We start from the raw sequence: 15,072 nt of genomic DNA, 5'->3' as shown, positions 1-15,072 counted from the left end.
AAAATAAGTCGAGTTTGCCGACTCACATTTTATTTTCGCAACAGTAGCTGAGTGTATGGATGACCAAACTAGCCATCTGAAGAATGCAAGTCAAACCACACAATCGATCAAAATTACTTGTAGAAAAATGAAGTGTGGTGAAATTGAAAACAAATTCACCTCTAGTTTTTTTTAACCCTTGGTGTTAACATAATGGGTTAATAGGCTGTTTTGTAAGTAGTTTCATATGTTACTAAAATTTTCGTTTGGAGGCCATTAAATAACGATTATTGTTCCTGCCAGTAGCTGAGTGCATGGAGTGTCAAACTGCCAATTAAAAGATCGCAAAGTCCATTCGCTTAAACATAATAAATAATATGTGGTAGAATTAAAAATACAATTTTAAATCTAGTGCTCAAAGAAGAAATATATAGTTTTTTGATCTTATTTAGTGGTTCTTGGAGGTAGTTCGGTAAGAAATTACTTCCCAAGTTAAAATAAGGAGAGTTGACTCAACATAATAATACAATCAGTAACAGCTATCGTTTCAATTATTTATCTTTGCACCACACTGTATATATTTAAGTTGACCACACTGTATGCCAGCTGCAGCAGCAACCACATTTATTTTTTATTGATAATATTATTAATAATATGTATTTCATTTTCGTTTCTGTATCTTCGTATCTATAAATTCGTGAGATCTCACAAAACAAAAGTCAATCTGATTTTAAGTTTGTTAAAGAAAAGATATTAACGTATTTATCTAATTCGATGAAAATGGCATCTTCCAAGTGGATCTTTACCATCGCATTGTTCGTTATCGTCGCCGCTGTCTTACCAAATGTTGCTGAGGCCCAAAGAGGTCGACCCGGCCGACCAGGAAGGCCCGGACAAGGAAATCAAGGTGCTGCTGATTGCCCACAAATTTGCCCTGCACTTTACAGTCCCGTGTGTGTCACTCTGACAAATGGCAGTAAAATGTCTTTCTCGAATTCCTGTGAACTAAATGTTGCCGTTTGCACAAAGCGAGTTCGTAAGTATTTAGTGGGGTGTTTATAGGTTTTACGACTTTGCTTTGATTAAATGTTTTCATTTTTTTTTTTTTGCAGCTGGAGTTAGATCTCAACAGCCTGGTGATTGCTGATACTGATACTTGATCAGTTAATTAAGCAATATTTATAGAAAATATTTAAATCATATGCGCATAATTTATTAAAATAAAGAAATTTGATACCGAACTTTTAAGTGGACGTCATTGTGGATTTATGTGATGATTTGATGATTATAGTATTAAACATTAATTTGAAATTTAGTTGGCTTCATTTTCTAGCATTATCAAAAAAAAAAAAAAAAAAAAAAAAAAAAAAAAAAAAAAAAACTAAATATACAAGTTAAATGGAATCAGTCGGTATTGCGAACAGATGCATCCCTCAGCCAATATTCGGTTTTTAAAATATATTTTGACTTGCGTTATAAATGTTCAAACTGTTGACCCTTCATAGGAGCAGTTCCGAAGGAGTTAGCCAATATCTTCCATTTCGTATCTGACATAGGTTTGATAAAAATTATTTAAAAACAAGTAAAAAAACATTAAGTTTGGCCGGGCCAAACTTTTAATATACCCTCCACCTTAGGGTAAATGAAACATTAGAAGAAATGTGGCAAAAAATGCCGAATATCGGGAGGTATCGTTATATGGGGGCTATACCAAAACGTGGACCTAAAATTACAATGAATCGCCACACGAACTGGGACCCATTATGATCTACAACCACAAATTTTCAGGGAAATTCTTGAAAAAATGTGTCAAAAATCATCAAAATACCGAATATTGGGAGGTACCGTTATATGGGGACTATATCAAAACGTGGACCTATACACACAAACCAGGATCCATTATGACCTACAAATACCAATTTTCAGACAAATCCGTGAAAAAACGTGGCATAAATTATCAAAATACCGAATATTGGGAGGTACCGTTGTATGGGGACTATACTAGAACGTGGACTGATATATCTCATTTTCAATACCAACAAAATTTTGACGCTCTACGTCTAATAATGTGGGCTATATATATATATATATATATATATATATATATATATATATATATATATATATATATATATATATATATATATATATATATATATATATATATATATATATATATATATATATATATAAATTATTATAATTATGGCATAAATTATCAAAATACCGAATATTGGGAGGTACCGTTATATGGGGACTATACTAGAACGTGGACCGATATATCTCATTTTCAATACCAACAAAATTTTGACGCTCTACGTCTAATAATGTGGGCTATATATAAATATATATATATATATATATATATATATATATATATATATATATATATATATATATATATATATATATATATATATATATATATAAATTATTATAATTATGGCATAAATTATCAAAATACCGAATATTGGGAGGTACCGTTATATGGGGACTATACTAGAACGTGGACCGATATATCTCATTTTCAATACCAACAAAATTTTGACGCTCTACGTCTAATAATGTGGGCTATATATATATATATATATATATATATATATATATATATATATATATATAGCCCACATTATTAGACGTAGAGCGTCAAAATTTTGTTGGTATTGAAAATGAGATATATCGGTCCACGTTCTAGTATAGTCCCCATATAACGGTACCTCCCAATATTCGGTATTTTGATAATTTATGCCATAATTATAATTATTTATATATACTGTATAATTTATATATACTTTATGGGGTCTACGACGAATATTTAAGGATGTTACAAACGGAATGACAAAGTTAATATACCCAACTTTCCAAGGTGGAGGGTATACAAATTTGACATGTTTAAATCATTTATTTCAATGTTTAAATCATTTAACCACTGTCCACCACTACTGTACATATTCAAATCATGCTCACTGTATGTTAAATATCAACATCACGGACCATCAAATTTTATTCTTTGTTTACAATAACATTAACGCTTTAGATTCGCTTTCCACTTATTGGTAACTATAAATTGTTAGGATTTCTCAGATGTGATGTCAAATAAGTTTTCAGCATTGTAAAGAACAGACACAAACTTCGCTTCAATCTATTCAATCAAAATGGTAACACTCAAGTGGATCTTCGCCATCGCATTGATCGTGATCGCTAGCAATGCAGATGCCCGTAGTCCGCCTAGACCAAGCCCGGGTCAAGTTGATGAAAGTGCTGCTGATTGCCCCCAAATTTGCCCTGCTCTCTACCGTCCCGTCTGTGCCACATTGCCCAATGGCAGTAAAATGTCCTTCTCTAATTCCTGTCAATTGAATGTTGCCGTTTGTTCGAAGCAGATACGTAAGTATATGGTGTGAGGATTATGATAATTTAGTTTAAATAAATGTATTCTTTATTTTACAGCCGCCGTTCGTTCGCAACAGGAGGGAGACTGTTAATTATGCTGCAGATACTTGAAAAATTAAAATAGTAAAGAGTTATTTTTCCAATTGTTAAGTTAATGAGAACAGAATAAAATTTCTGATAAATTAAAATTTGGGTTAAGTTGAGCAAATGGAGCCAGAATTTTGAAATGTTGATATTGGATACTTCGCTGTGTTTTTGATTTGAGGGTGGTTTTGGAAATATTTACTGAAAAATTTGGCAACTTTCAATGAAATAAAATCCGCTAAAAATTATGTTAAAATCTTAAAAATACCGAATGTAGCCGTCATATTACGGCCACAAAACTACGTGGACGTGCATAGGCAAATTTTGTCATAAGCCATTGCAATATTTAAATGCGAAACTAGAAAAAAAATCGCTGAATAATGTAGCTAAAATCATAAAAATATCGATGTGGGCCATTATATATGGGCTATACCAAAACGTGGGCCTGCACACACAATTTTCTGTCACAGGATGTAGTATCCATTACGAACTTTAAATACCAAATTTGAAACAATTCCGGTGAATAAAGTCGCTTAAATCGCCAAAATACCTATTATCGGGAGTTTTCCATTTTCTATACCAGTCCTGCAGGCATAATATACATTTGAGAAAAATTTTATCAACCTACTCCATTTCGTTCGGTAGCTAGACTGATTTCCACAGACGGACGGAAATCGCTAAATCAACACAAAAATGTGTGCTGATCAAGAATATATATACTTTGTGGGGTCTAAAATGTATATTTCGAGGTGTTACAAACGGAATGACAAACTTAATATAGCCTCCCTACTATGGTGGAGGGTATAAAAAGCCAGAAGTTCGCCTTTTGTATTTTAGATTTCGCCTGCAAGTTATTTTCAGCGTTTCGGTAGAATTAAAATATTGGTATTTATTTCACACAAAAGTGTGGTCCATTCTACCCGCTGTCCTAAATGCTAATTTCAAGCAAGATTTCGTCTGATTGTCTTTATATTTGTGACCTTTATAACGGCTGCAAAATCAGGAACATTTTTAGTTGTTGGTCCATTTCATCCCCTAAATATATTGCAGACATCTTGACAGAGGTATTTTTGAGCTCCATAAGTTATCTGGTACCTAGGATCATTGTTGTGGGGTGCATATTACGCATGTGAGGGACTTAAAACTCCAAATCGGATGAAACATATATATCGGAGCAAATTTGGTGAATTTACTTCTTCAAACTTCAGGTCATTTGGACTGATATTGCCCATTTGGTGCACGATTAACTCGAAATCGGTTGAAGATAAATATAGGAGCTATAATAAATGCAATCGTATTATAAATGCAACCCTCAATACATTGACAGACGGACGGACAGAAGGACTGACATACATAAATCTAATCAGAAACTGATTCTATGATTATCTTCAAAATGTCGCCAATTTCTATAGAGTTCGTCCTTGTTTGAAAAATTGTATCTCAATCGCATAATAGATGCAACCTGCAATACATTGACAGACAGACGGACTGACATGCATAAATCGAATCAGAAAGTGATTCTTCTATGGGTCCATCACGCTTCCTTCTCCACGTTACAAATAAATGCACAAAGACATAGTACCCTTCCCACCATGTGGTTCAGGGTATAAAAACACAACACCTACTCTGACATCTTTTAAAAATAGTGATCTACATTCCTTGAAGATTCTACTCGCAAAAGTAAAACTTTTTTTTCCCAAAATTACTTTTTCCCCCTATGGTTCTCAAGAAACATTATATTTGATAGGGTACATTTTTCATCCATACTTTTTTACCCTCAGCCATATGGCTAGAGAGGGTAAACATCATTTGTTACGGCCAAAATGTGCCTTTTCGAAATAACGGTTTTAGACCTTAGGTTTCTTTGGACCAAATCCCTTTCAGGACATTTGGAGTCAATCTTGCGATGTCCGTCTGTCTGTCTGGTTGGTGCGCACGATAACTGTCGAAGGAAGTATCCGATTTAATCCAAACTTGGTACATCGTAAAATTATTGTCAAACTTAGATCGAGTTCGGAGATGGGCAATATAGGTCCACTCCTTCTAGTACCTCCCTCACAAAATGTCAACATTTTCAAAGAAAATAATTTACTGCATAGAAATTAAAATAATAATCCGATTTGGCTCCAACTTAGCAAATCCTAATATTAGGATCAGTGCTAGTTCAGGTGCGAAAATGGACAATATAGGTCCACTCCAACAAGTACCTCTCCCACAAAGGGTAAAAATTTGGAATAATTTTAACTCTTATAAGATGCGAAATAAGCATCTGGTTGTATTCAAATTGCACACATCGCAATATTTTAATTAATGCAAGTTCTGGTGGGAAGATAAGACATATTGGCGCACTCCATCTGGTAACTCCACCCACAAAGGGTCAACATTTTTAATATCCACGAATCTCATAAAACACGAAATTCACATCCAATTCCATTCAGACTTATCACATTTCCATATTTCCATAAACACAAGATCTGTTATAAAGATGGTAGAGATCGGACCATTCCTTCAGGTACCTCCCCCGCAAAGGGTCAAAGTTTTGAATAACCAAAACGACCATAAAATCCGAAATTAGCATCCGGTTCTCTTTAAATTACACACATCACAACATTTTTATTATATCAAGGTCTCGTGTAAAGACCTTGAAGACCACAAAGGGTAAAAATTTTGAGTATCTATGAAGCTCATAAAACACGAAATTTACATCATTTTATCCAGACTTGGTACATCTCAATATTTCCATCCACATAAGAACTGTTATAAAGTATCCATGAAGCTCATAAAACACGAAATTTACAACCGATTTCATCCAGACTTGGTACATCTCAATATTTCCATCTATATAAGATCTGTTATAAAGATGGTAGAGATTTCTTCTAGTACCTCAACATGCCAACCCCCTCTGGTACCTCACCCACAAAGGATCACAATTTCCCACACCTTTATCTGTCATAACTTGCGAAATCTGTCAACGATTCGTTAAAACTTGTTATATTTAAATATTTCTCCTAACCAGAAATCTGATATCGTTCTTTAATCAGGTTTCGTTCTCTAATTTTCGAATAATAGCAACTTAAACTAATTTGCTCATTTCCAATTTATTGGTAGATGTTGCACTTAAATGGTCTTCCTAGATCCGGAACCAATATTTCCCAAAGACCTATAATCTCTCAGAAGTGGCAAAAAATTAACATTTATTATTGGTTTTTGACTGAAACGCATCTATATGAGATACAGACATTTGACTATATTCTTCAACGAAATCAGCGTTAACGAAATAGTCAGAAGTGTGTCTTTCCTGTATTTGTGAATTCTCCAAAGAGTCACTGGAATGGACACTTTCGTATTTAGTCTACAAAAGTTGGCAAACTATTTCACACATTGAATAATTTTGGATGGCCATCCAAAACTGCTTGGCTTTTGCAATGTCCGGTAACCCCCATTCAAATGTGCGTACGGATCGGGCGATAATTACGACCTGCTGACAATTTTGCAGTTTTTTGTTCCATTTAAACCCCTAAATATATGGCGATCACACCAAAATGAGTAAGCTTCTATTCTGACCCTCATCTTATTTCCATGCAAAATTTCGTAAGGATCGGGCCACAAATGCGATCTGAATATGATGTCCTAACTACTTAGTTTTGTTAGCTGTAGAAATATTACCAAATATTTAATTCAAAATGAAAATATGCCAAAAATATGACAAAATTGAAAAAATATGAGAAAATGTTACAAAATCAATATTTTTATGTTTAGAGAGATATTATTATGCAATTTTTTTAGAAATGTTTTCTTTCCTGCCAAGAGGCCATTCTGAATTAATGAGAACTGTCAAAATCAGTTCAGCCGTTCTCGACATATAAGAGATTTCTCAAGCATATCTTCTTTGATAGACATATATATCGCACATATTTTGCTATATATCCGATTTGTTGGATGTTAACATCAATGTAAAGATCAGAAGTAACCTTGTCATGGCTTTGTGATTTCGCCGGGATTTAAAATATTGGCGGAATACCCAAATTGGTAGGCTTCTTCCCCGCCCTAAACTCTAGCTACATGCGAAATTCCGAGTCGATTGGTCTATAATTGCGACCTGTATAGCTACTGCAAAATCCGACATTTTTTCAGTATTTGGTCCATTTCAACCCCTAAACATTTGACGATCATCTCCAAAAGATATATGCTTCTATTTTGACCCTAACCCCACCTTCGTGCAACATTTCGTAAGGATAGGGCAATAATTGCGACCTGTAGCGTAATTACAAATTAACATGGACAGACGGACATACATAGCTAGATCGACTCAGCTCGGCGAGCTAGGAAGATCCATGTATACTTTCCTATATTGGAAACCAATATTTCGAGGTGTTACATAAATTCTGGCCCAATCAAACTTATAATACCCCCAACACATAGTGTTGTAGGGTATAAAATTTTTCACCTATCACATATAAAGTATAGGAAGTAGTCGATGTAGTCCAAATCTGGCGCGTTGTAATATTTATATCAGTCTTAGATCAGATACGAATTAGTCAATATTGGCCAAGTACTTCGAAATCTCCCCCAATAAAGGGTTAACAGTTGTCGTCGGCAAAATCTACTAATATTATTTTACTTGTAACTGCTTTGTTAGTTAGTTCATATGGCATTTCAAAACACACATTTCGATCCCCCTTGGGAGTCAATAATAGATTATTTCCAATGATAATAAACCGGTTCAAAACCGAAGACATAAAACGACTACTGTTTGCATACACAATGTAAATTCGATGCATAGTATCATATTTTCTACAAACATAATGCTACTAAGATTATCGCATAATTTAAATGTCGATAACTTAAACGTATTTAAATTGAGTTTTGGCAAACACATCTCAAAGACCAGAAAACAAAGTAGAGATAAAGTCACACACAAAATGTAAATAACTGTTCAGATGTGGGCAATACAAGTTAAATACTGAGAGAGATCATCTCTGTTTACATGCATTCACAGTTGAGAGTTAAAATTTTACCCAACACCGTAATGATGAAGTTTAGAATTTAAAACAAAAGTTGCTGGTGATTTCCCATTTCCATTCAGTTGTTGTTAAACCACTCAATTGATCGGCTGTTATTTGTGAGGGTGTTTACAAAAATGTTTTCATTAAAATTAATAATGTCATTGTTAGCCGTATCATTTGTGGCTAAGAAATTTCCTCCACATCGGTTCCGGATCCATGCCTAGCCCAACGTAGATGTTCCACAACCGAAGAAATCGTTTATGCCGTCGATACTCAGCAATGCTATTTGTTCCGAAACCTTTGTCTTTATGAGAACGACTACTGCCAGCGAAGGGAAAAGAAAGAAGAAGGTATGAATGTCCTGAAAACATATTTGACATTTTTGTGACAACGAATGATTTTTTTCTTTGTAGAATTGAAAATTGTTTCAAAAGAGGCGTGTCTCGCAAAATGCCGAGATTTTTGTACTGAAGAATATTTCCCGTTATGCGCGGAACACAATGGCACATTTGAAACGTTTACCAATAAGTGTGAATTACACAGAAATAGCTGTCAGAAGAATAAATGTAAGTTGCCTATAACTTGATAACTTACAAAATGTTGGTTCTCTTTTTAAATTAAAAATAAAAAAATTAAATTTTTAATTTTATATATTAATTTGTATTTCCTTTTAGCCTACATTTTCAACCACTATGGAGCCTGTGAAGCTTAAGGGAGATTCAACTCAAAATGCAACTGTTACCTCAAAATTGTATTGGTTTGTTAATTTGAAATAAAATTGTCGTATAAAAATCTTTAACTAGTAATTAATAATTGATCTTATTTGTTCTGCTTATAAATCAAGAACCGCTGGGCCGATTTTTACAATTCCCATCAATTCGGAATGGTCTTTTGCCAGAAAAGCAGAAAATCTAAGAAAATCACGGAAATATATACCAATAAAAAGGTGAATATTTTTTGTTCCATTTTTTTTTCAATTCTTGTCATGTTTTTTATCGCATGCGATTTTTTTCAATTTGACTTACAATTTTGAATTGAAATGTTTGAAATGTTTACACCCTTCAACACTACGTTTTGAGGGTATTTTATGCATGTCGCAATTATTGTCCGATTCTCACGAAATTTGGCATGGGGTAGGGTTAGGGTCAGAATAAAAGCATATTGTTCTTAAGAAGTACATTTAAAGGTGCAAATGGACTAAAAATTTTATTTTTTTTATATTTTGTTGTTGCTCAATAGGCCACAATTCAAAGAATCGACACTGAATTTCGCATCAGAAGAGAGTTAAGGACAGGGAAGAATTCTAGCATTTTGGATGACCATTGGATTACATTTAGCTGTAAAATGGAACACTACTATCACAACTTTTGTCAAATTCTCCGGGCCAAAAAACTAAGGATAACCTCTGGGTGGCGCTCTTTGACATTATTTCAAAAACGAAATCTTCCAAAACGGCTTTGGATATAAGGAGACTTAGAACATATAGTAGTGTTGTAGGGTATCACATGGTCGGCCCCGCACGTCTATAGCATTTGCTTACTTGTTTTTACATGTTTTTTAAATTTTATTCAATGAACGCAAAAAATGTCGGAAATAGCATCAAATTTCAGAATAAGTTTAGATTTGTTCGAATTGGTTACTTTTGGCACGAATTATGTCCGTCACACGCTGCCCGAATGTTGCTCTGCGGTATTTTGGCCCATTCCCAGCGAAGCGCTTGCTTGAAGTGATCGACACAGACACAATAGTCCAACGGATTGCTATCCGGAGATTTTCGTGGTCATTGTGCGCTGGAAATGAAGCGAGGAACCTCATTTTGTAACCATTCTTGGGTGGCGCGTGCTGAGTGCGATGGTGCTGAGTTCTGTTGGAATGTCCAAGGTCTGAGTTCTAAATGTTTGCTTGCCCAAGGCTTTAATACACCTCCCAGAATATTTCCGCGATAATATTCGATAAATACCAGCGGAGAGCTATCATCGACTGTTATGGCGGCACACACCATCACGTCGGCGCTTAAGTTCTGGTGGCCAACCGAAGGTGCACATTTTCAGCTGACCTCTTTGGCAAGTAAACACGATCATTGGCAAGTAAACACGATCATTTACAAACTGCTGAACAACGAATGTTTTCTCATCGGAGATAAGCAAATTCTGTCAAGCGAATCAACTCTTTAGCTCTTTGGAGTCTATTTTCTTTCTGCAGTGTAAGTTCTTGCACTTCTTGGAATTTAACCTATATTTTTCACCCAAATTGCATGTGCTTTAAAATGTTCGGTTCCTAGAAAATAACTTTACTATGGCACGTTAGGGTTTAGCTCTATTTAATCCTACCGCCCGACATTTTATTTTTTAGAATTAAACCACATTTTCTTCTTATAAATGACTAGTACTTGGCACGTCTCCTTCCTAGAGGATAGAAAGCTTTCTGGCAAAGATCTAAAAGTATAGACTTATTTTTCGGTATAGCCTCAAAATAATGCATATTGATGGTTTTAATGGACATTTGCTGTCGAAATTCGGGAAAGATGAAATTTTTCGTTTTAGAGGGAAAAGTTGTAAGGTATTCGGCACTTTAAGAATTTTAACCAAATCTCAATCGTTTTAGTCACTATTGCCGACTCATTAGTTATGTTGAAAATCAGTAAAAATTCTATCTTTTCAAAATTAACCTCGCAATGTGATCAAGAATACTACAAGATGGGTCTAGGGTAAATATTCACATTCACAGTGCTACAAACTTTTGAGCCGAATCTAACTTGTACTACTCTAGCCACGTAGTGGTATAATTACAACTGAACTAGCATTGTTGCTTTTAATATACTAATACCTTCCTCATTTGTTTAAAAGCTTACTCATATTTCACACTTATCACACGCTTCGCTCATAGCTTAGCTATGGCAGAACTAAATATACTAACGTATGTTTGAGGTAATATTGGTTAAAAAAATCCCCCTCGTTTTCATGATTGTTTATAGAATTATTAATTATTATTCACTTTGTTAAATACATATTCAGTTGTTGTCCGACTTTCAACAAAAGCACGTCTCGTTGTTAAATATTTAAACATGAATTCAAAGCAACTGTTAATTTCATTATGTTTGTGTTTATTCGTAACACTGATGATGACGGCTGCGACAGCTTTAGCAGATAATTGTTCCATAACCCGTAAATGTTCTACGTTCGAAGAAACCGTTTATGCTGTCGATAAGCATCGCTGCTATTTGTTTCGAAATCCCTGCATATTTAGTCTGGAGCAGTGTCGTCGTAAGGAAAGGAAGCAAAAAGGTAAATTATAACCAGTAAAGAAAGTCTTAAAGTCGGACGGGGCCGAATTTATGATACCCTACACCACTTTGCTAATTTAGTAGAGCTCCGCATAACAATTAAAAGTTTTTATGGGAGAATTCAATCATACTCGCTATGATTATAATTATAATTTAAAGTTTAAAGGACTAAATATGACGAAGCATTTGTATCTTTTAAATTCGGACTTGTATTGACCATTTGGTGCACAATTAATTTGAAATCGGATAAAGATATATATGGTAGCTATATCCAAATCGGAACCGATCTCGATAAAATTTGGAAAAGATACTTCTGAGCTGTATTTGATATATTTCCCTGAATATCGTTGTTACGGAGTGCATATTACGGCTGCGGAGGACTAAAATAACAAATCGGATGAACAATATATATTGGAGCTATAGCTATATCTGAACCGATTTCGATCAAATTTGGCATACTTATTTTCAGGCCTAATTTGGGTGTATATGCAAAATTCCATACTATTCGGGCTGATATTACACGTTTGGTGCACAATAAAAAGCAAATCGGACGAAGAGATATATGGGAGCTATATCTAAATTTTAACCAATTATCTTCAATTTCAATAGGGTTCGTCCTTGGGCCAAACAAATGATTTGTGCAAAATTTCATCTGGATCGGGCAATAAATGCGAACTGTACTTTGTTTACAAAAATACATGGACAGACGGACGGACGGACATGCATAAATCGACTCAGAATGTGATTCTATGCAGATCACCAAAAAGAACTATGGGTCTATCTCGTTTCCTTTTGCCTGTTACAAACAAATGCACAAAGACATAATACCCTGACCACCTTGTGGTGTAGGGTATAAAAAGATAGTAAAAAACACGTAAGCAAAGGCTATAGTCGTGCGGGGCCCACCATGTGATACCCTACAACACTACAATATGTTAGAAGCCCCCTTATGTCGACATCCATTTTGGAAGATTTCGTATTTGACATTATGTCACAGAGCACTGCCCAGATATTATCCTTAGCTTTTCGACCAGAGACATTGAGCAATACTTACGCACTCCGTCGTGCTGTTAGTTGTTGTGGTCCATTTTACGGCTAAATATAATCCAATGGTCACCCAAAATGCCAGAATTCTTCCCTGTGCTTGATTCTCTTCTCAGGCGTGTCGATTGGCTTCAATTGTGTGACCGGGAAAATTATTCTATTTTTGATTCATTTAAACCGCAAAATAGTTTGCGATCGTCTCCAAAAAGCAAGACGCCCCTCTGTATCTCTAAATTTAGACTCATCTATATGATTTGCTTGTCTACGATATTTGGCAATATTCGTCAACGAAATCAACATAAAAAAGCCAGAAGTTCGCCTATTGTGTCGGTGGAATGCTCCGTTCTACCCGCTGTCCTAAACTCTAATTTCATGTCCTTTAGTTTCTATTTGTGACCTTTATAACGACTGCAAAATCAGGAACATTTTTAATTGTTGGTCCATTTCAACCCCTAAATATATTGCGGACATCTTTAAAAAAATAACAACAGGCCTTGCCCTGCTCAGCCTTACCCTCTCCTTACGAACATTTTTGTGAGGATCGGACGACAATTGCAATCTGCATATAATAACCCCAACCTGTGTTGTAAGGTAAAAAAAATTACTTACTTCAAATCGCATGCGATAAAAAAATATGAGAAATAAAACATATATCACAAAATACTACAAAATCTATATTAATATCATTATTGGCTTCTTTTTATGCGATTTTTTTTAGATTTTATTCGATTATGTCAAGAGGACATTCTGAATTCACAAAATTTGTTAAAATTTGGTCCAACCATTTGTGAGATTTAAGCATTCTAGCTAACATCCCTTTCCTATGTATACATTTCGCTACACACATCCGATATATTTGCTATCGTAACGGTCAGAATTGACTTTTTGTCTATTTGTGATTTCGCCGGAATTAAAAATATTTACAGTTTAAGGGAAAATTTAACACAAATGTTATTGTCTCTTTCACCCACTAAATATTTACCGATGACCATCCAAATTGGAAGGCTTCTGCCCAGCCCTAAGCTATAGCCCCATGCTAACTTCCGCATCGATTGGTCTATAATTGTGACCTGCAGAGTACCTGCAAAAGCAGGATTTTTTTCTGTTTTTGGTCCATTTCAACCCCAAAATATTATGCGATCATCTCCAAATTCAAACCATACAATAATTGCGACTTGTAGTGTGATTACAAATTAACATGGAAAGACGGACGGATGGGCATACATACAAAGCTAGATCGGCTCAGCGAGATATGAAGATTTATATATAGTTTCCTATGTCGGAGACCAGTATTTCGTGGTGTTACATAATTGTTGGCCCTATCAAACTTATAAATCCGCTTTTTCGTTTTAGAACTGAGTGTAGTTTCTAAGGAGGAGTGCCTCAAGAAATGTAGCGATATGTGTACTGAGGAATATGCTCCCGTTTGCGGTGAATTTAATGGATCCTTGAAAACATTCCCCAATAAATGTGATTTCTACCGATATAGTTGCAAAAATAATATGTGTAAGTATGCATATATATATGAAATTAATTTCGATTTATGTAATTTTTTTTTTAATTACAGCTTATATGTTCGTTGATAACGGCGCCTGTAGAGCATAGGAATGTCCAAGAGCAAAAATGCTGCAAGATTATTTGAAATCCATTGATTATTATATTTATTTATTAAAACAAAAAATATTGTGCCTAAATTAAAAAAATGCATATTGAAATTGCAACCAATGTCTCCTTTCGACTTAATTGCTTAGTTATCTCCTCGCTTACACGTTTGTACATACATTGGTACAAAGGTGGAAAGAGTTTGTGTACATGTTAATGGTCCGCATTTGTCGAATTATTGGTCGGTTGGTATATATAACATTTTTTTGCATTATTTTATACGAAATTGAACATGTCGGAGTACGTAAGTATTGGGAAAATGCCCCTGGTCAAAAAGCTACGGGAAACATCTGGGCAGTGCTCTATCACATAATTAAAAAACAATATCTTCTAAAATGGATTCGAACATAAGAGGAATATTTAAGGAGTTATGGTCATTTTAAAATATTAAGGAATTCATGCATTAAAAAGTGATCACACATAATAGCTAAAAACGCCGAAAACACAAAATTTAAGGAGTTATGGCCATTTTAAAATATTTAAGAATTCATGCCTTAAGACGTGATCACAAATAATAGCTAAAAACGCCGAAAACTAAATATTTAAGGAGTTATGGCCATTTTAAAATATTAAGAAATTCATGCCTTAAAAAGTGATCACAAATAATAGCTAAAAACGCCG

At 34.6% G+C, this 15,072-nt stretch overlaps 4 protein-coding genes across 4 annotated transcripts; all 4 read left to right on the top strand.

Moving 5' to 3' along the window:
• The first annotated feature begins 689 nt into the window (after positions 1-689).
• Positions 690-1,220, top strand: LOC101897660 (vasotab). The gene is made up of 2 exons (XM_005190910.4): positions 690-1,015; positions 1,092-1,220. The coding sequence occupies exons 1-2, from the start codon at positions 754-756 to the stop codon at positions 1,124-1,126; spliced, it is 297 nt and encodes a 98-aa protein (XP_005190967.1). The 5' UTR covers positions 690-753; the 3' UTR covers positions 1,127-1,220.
• A 1,844-nt stretch (positions 1,221-3,064) lies between these two features.
• LOC101897488 (vasotab) lies at positions 3,065-3,560 on the top strand. The gene is made up of 2 exons (XM_005190909.4): positions 3,065-3,366; positions 3,430-3,560. Exons 1-2 carry the CDS (start codon positions 3,135-3,137, stop codon positions 3,462-3,464), a joined length of 267 nt encoding a protein of 88 aa, XP_005190966.1. The 5' UTR covers positions 3,065-3,134; the 3' UTR covers positions 3,465-3,560.
• Positions 3,561-6,998: 3,438 nt separating this feature from the next.
• LOC101897373 (double-headed protease inhibitor, submandibular gland) lies at positions 6,999-9,268 on the top strand. Its single transcript, XM_059121399.1, has 4 exons — positions 6,999-7,002; positions 8,651-8,812; positions 8,876-9,028; positions 9,137-9,268. Exons 1-4 carry the CDS (start codon positions 6,999-7,001, stop codon positions 9,172-9,174), a joined length of 357 nt encoding a protein of 118 aa, XP_058977382.1. The 3' UTR covers positions 9,175-9,268.
• Positions 9,269-11,464: 2,196 nt separating this feature from the next.
• LOC101897194 (U-Kazal-Dg21.2) lies at positions 11,465-14,514 on the top strand. The gene is made up of 3 exons (XM_005190908.4): positions 11,465-11,746; positions 14,143-14,295; positions 14,357-14,514. The coding sequence occupies exons 1-3, from the start codon at positions 11,527-11,529 to the stop codon at positions 14,392-14,394; spliced, it is 411 nt and encodes a 136-aa protein (XP_005190965.2). The 5' UTR covers positions 11,465-11,526; the 3' UTR covers positions 14,395-14,514.
• Positions 14,515-15,072: the final 558 nt, after the last annotated feature.

Source organism: Musca domestica, unplaced genomic scaffold, assembly GCF_030504385.1.
Source record: "Musca domestica strain aabys unplaced genomic scaffold, Musca_domestica.polishedcontigs.V.1.1 1, whole genome shotgun sequence".
Classification (NCBI taxonomy): Eukaryota; Metazoa; Arthropoda; class Insecta; order Diptera; family Muscidae; genus Musca; species Musca domestica.
Note: the sequence above shows the minus strand (reverse complement) of the source record. Positions and strands in the feature narration are given on the sequence as shown.

Excerpts from the sequence above, each read along its gene's own strand:
- LOC101897488 (XM_005190909.4), top strand. The coding sequence starts at position 3,135 with ATGGTAACACTCAAGTGGATCTTCGCCATCGCATTGATCGTGATCGCT. Across the intron at positions 3,367-3,429 it reads CGTTTGTTCGAAGCAGATAC|CCGCCGTTCGTTCGCAACAG; the intron begins GTAAGTATATGG and ends TTTATTTTACAG.
- LOC101897373 (XM_059121399.1), top strand. Across the intron at positions 8,813-8,875 it reads AAGGGAAAAGAAAGAAGAAG|AATTGAAAATTGTTTCAAAA; the intron begins GTATGAATGTCC and ends TTTTCTTTGTAG. Across the intron at positions 9,029-9,136 it reads TAGCTGTCAGAAGAATAAAT|CCTACATTTTCAACCACTAT; the intron begins GTAAGTTGCCTA and ends ATTTCCTTTTAG.
- LOC101897194 (XM_005190908.4), top strand. The coding sequence starts at position 11,527 with ATGAATTCAAAGCAACTGTTAATTTCATTATGTTTGTGTTTATTCGTA. Across the intron at positions 11,747-14,142 it reads TAAGGAAAGGAAGCAAAAAG|AACTGAGTGTAGTTTCTAAG; the intron begins GTAAATTATAAC and ends TTTTCGTTTTAG. Across the intron at positions 14,296-14,356 it reads TAGTTGCAAAAATAATATGT|CTTATATGTTCGTTGATAAC; the intron begins GTAAGTATGCAT and ends TTTTAATTACAG.
- LOC101897660 (XM_005190910.4), top strand. The coding sequence starts at position 754 with ATGAAAATGGCATCTTCCAAGTGGATCTTTACCATCGCATTGTTCGTT. Across the intron at positions 1,016-1,091 it reads CGTTTGCACAAAGCGAGTTC|CTGGAGTTAGATCTCAACAG; the intron begins GTAAGTATTTAG and ends TTTTTTTTGCAG.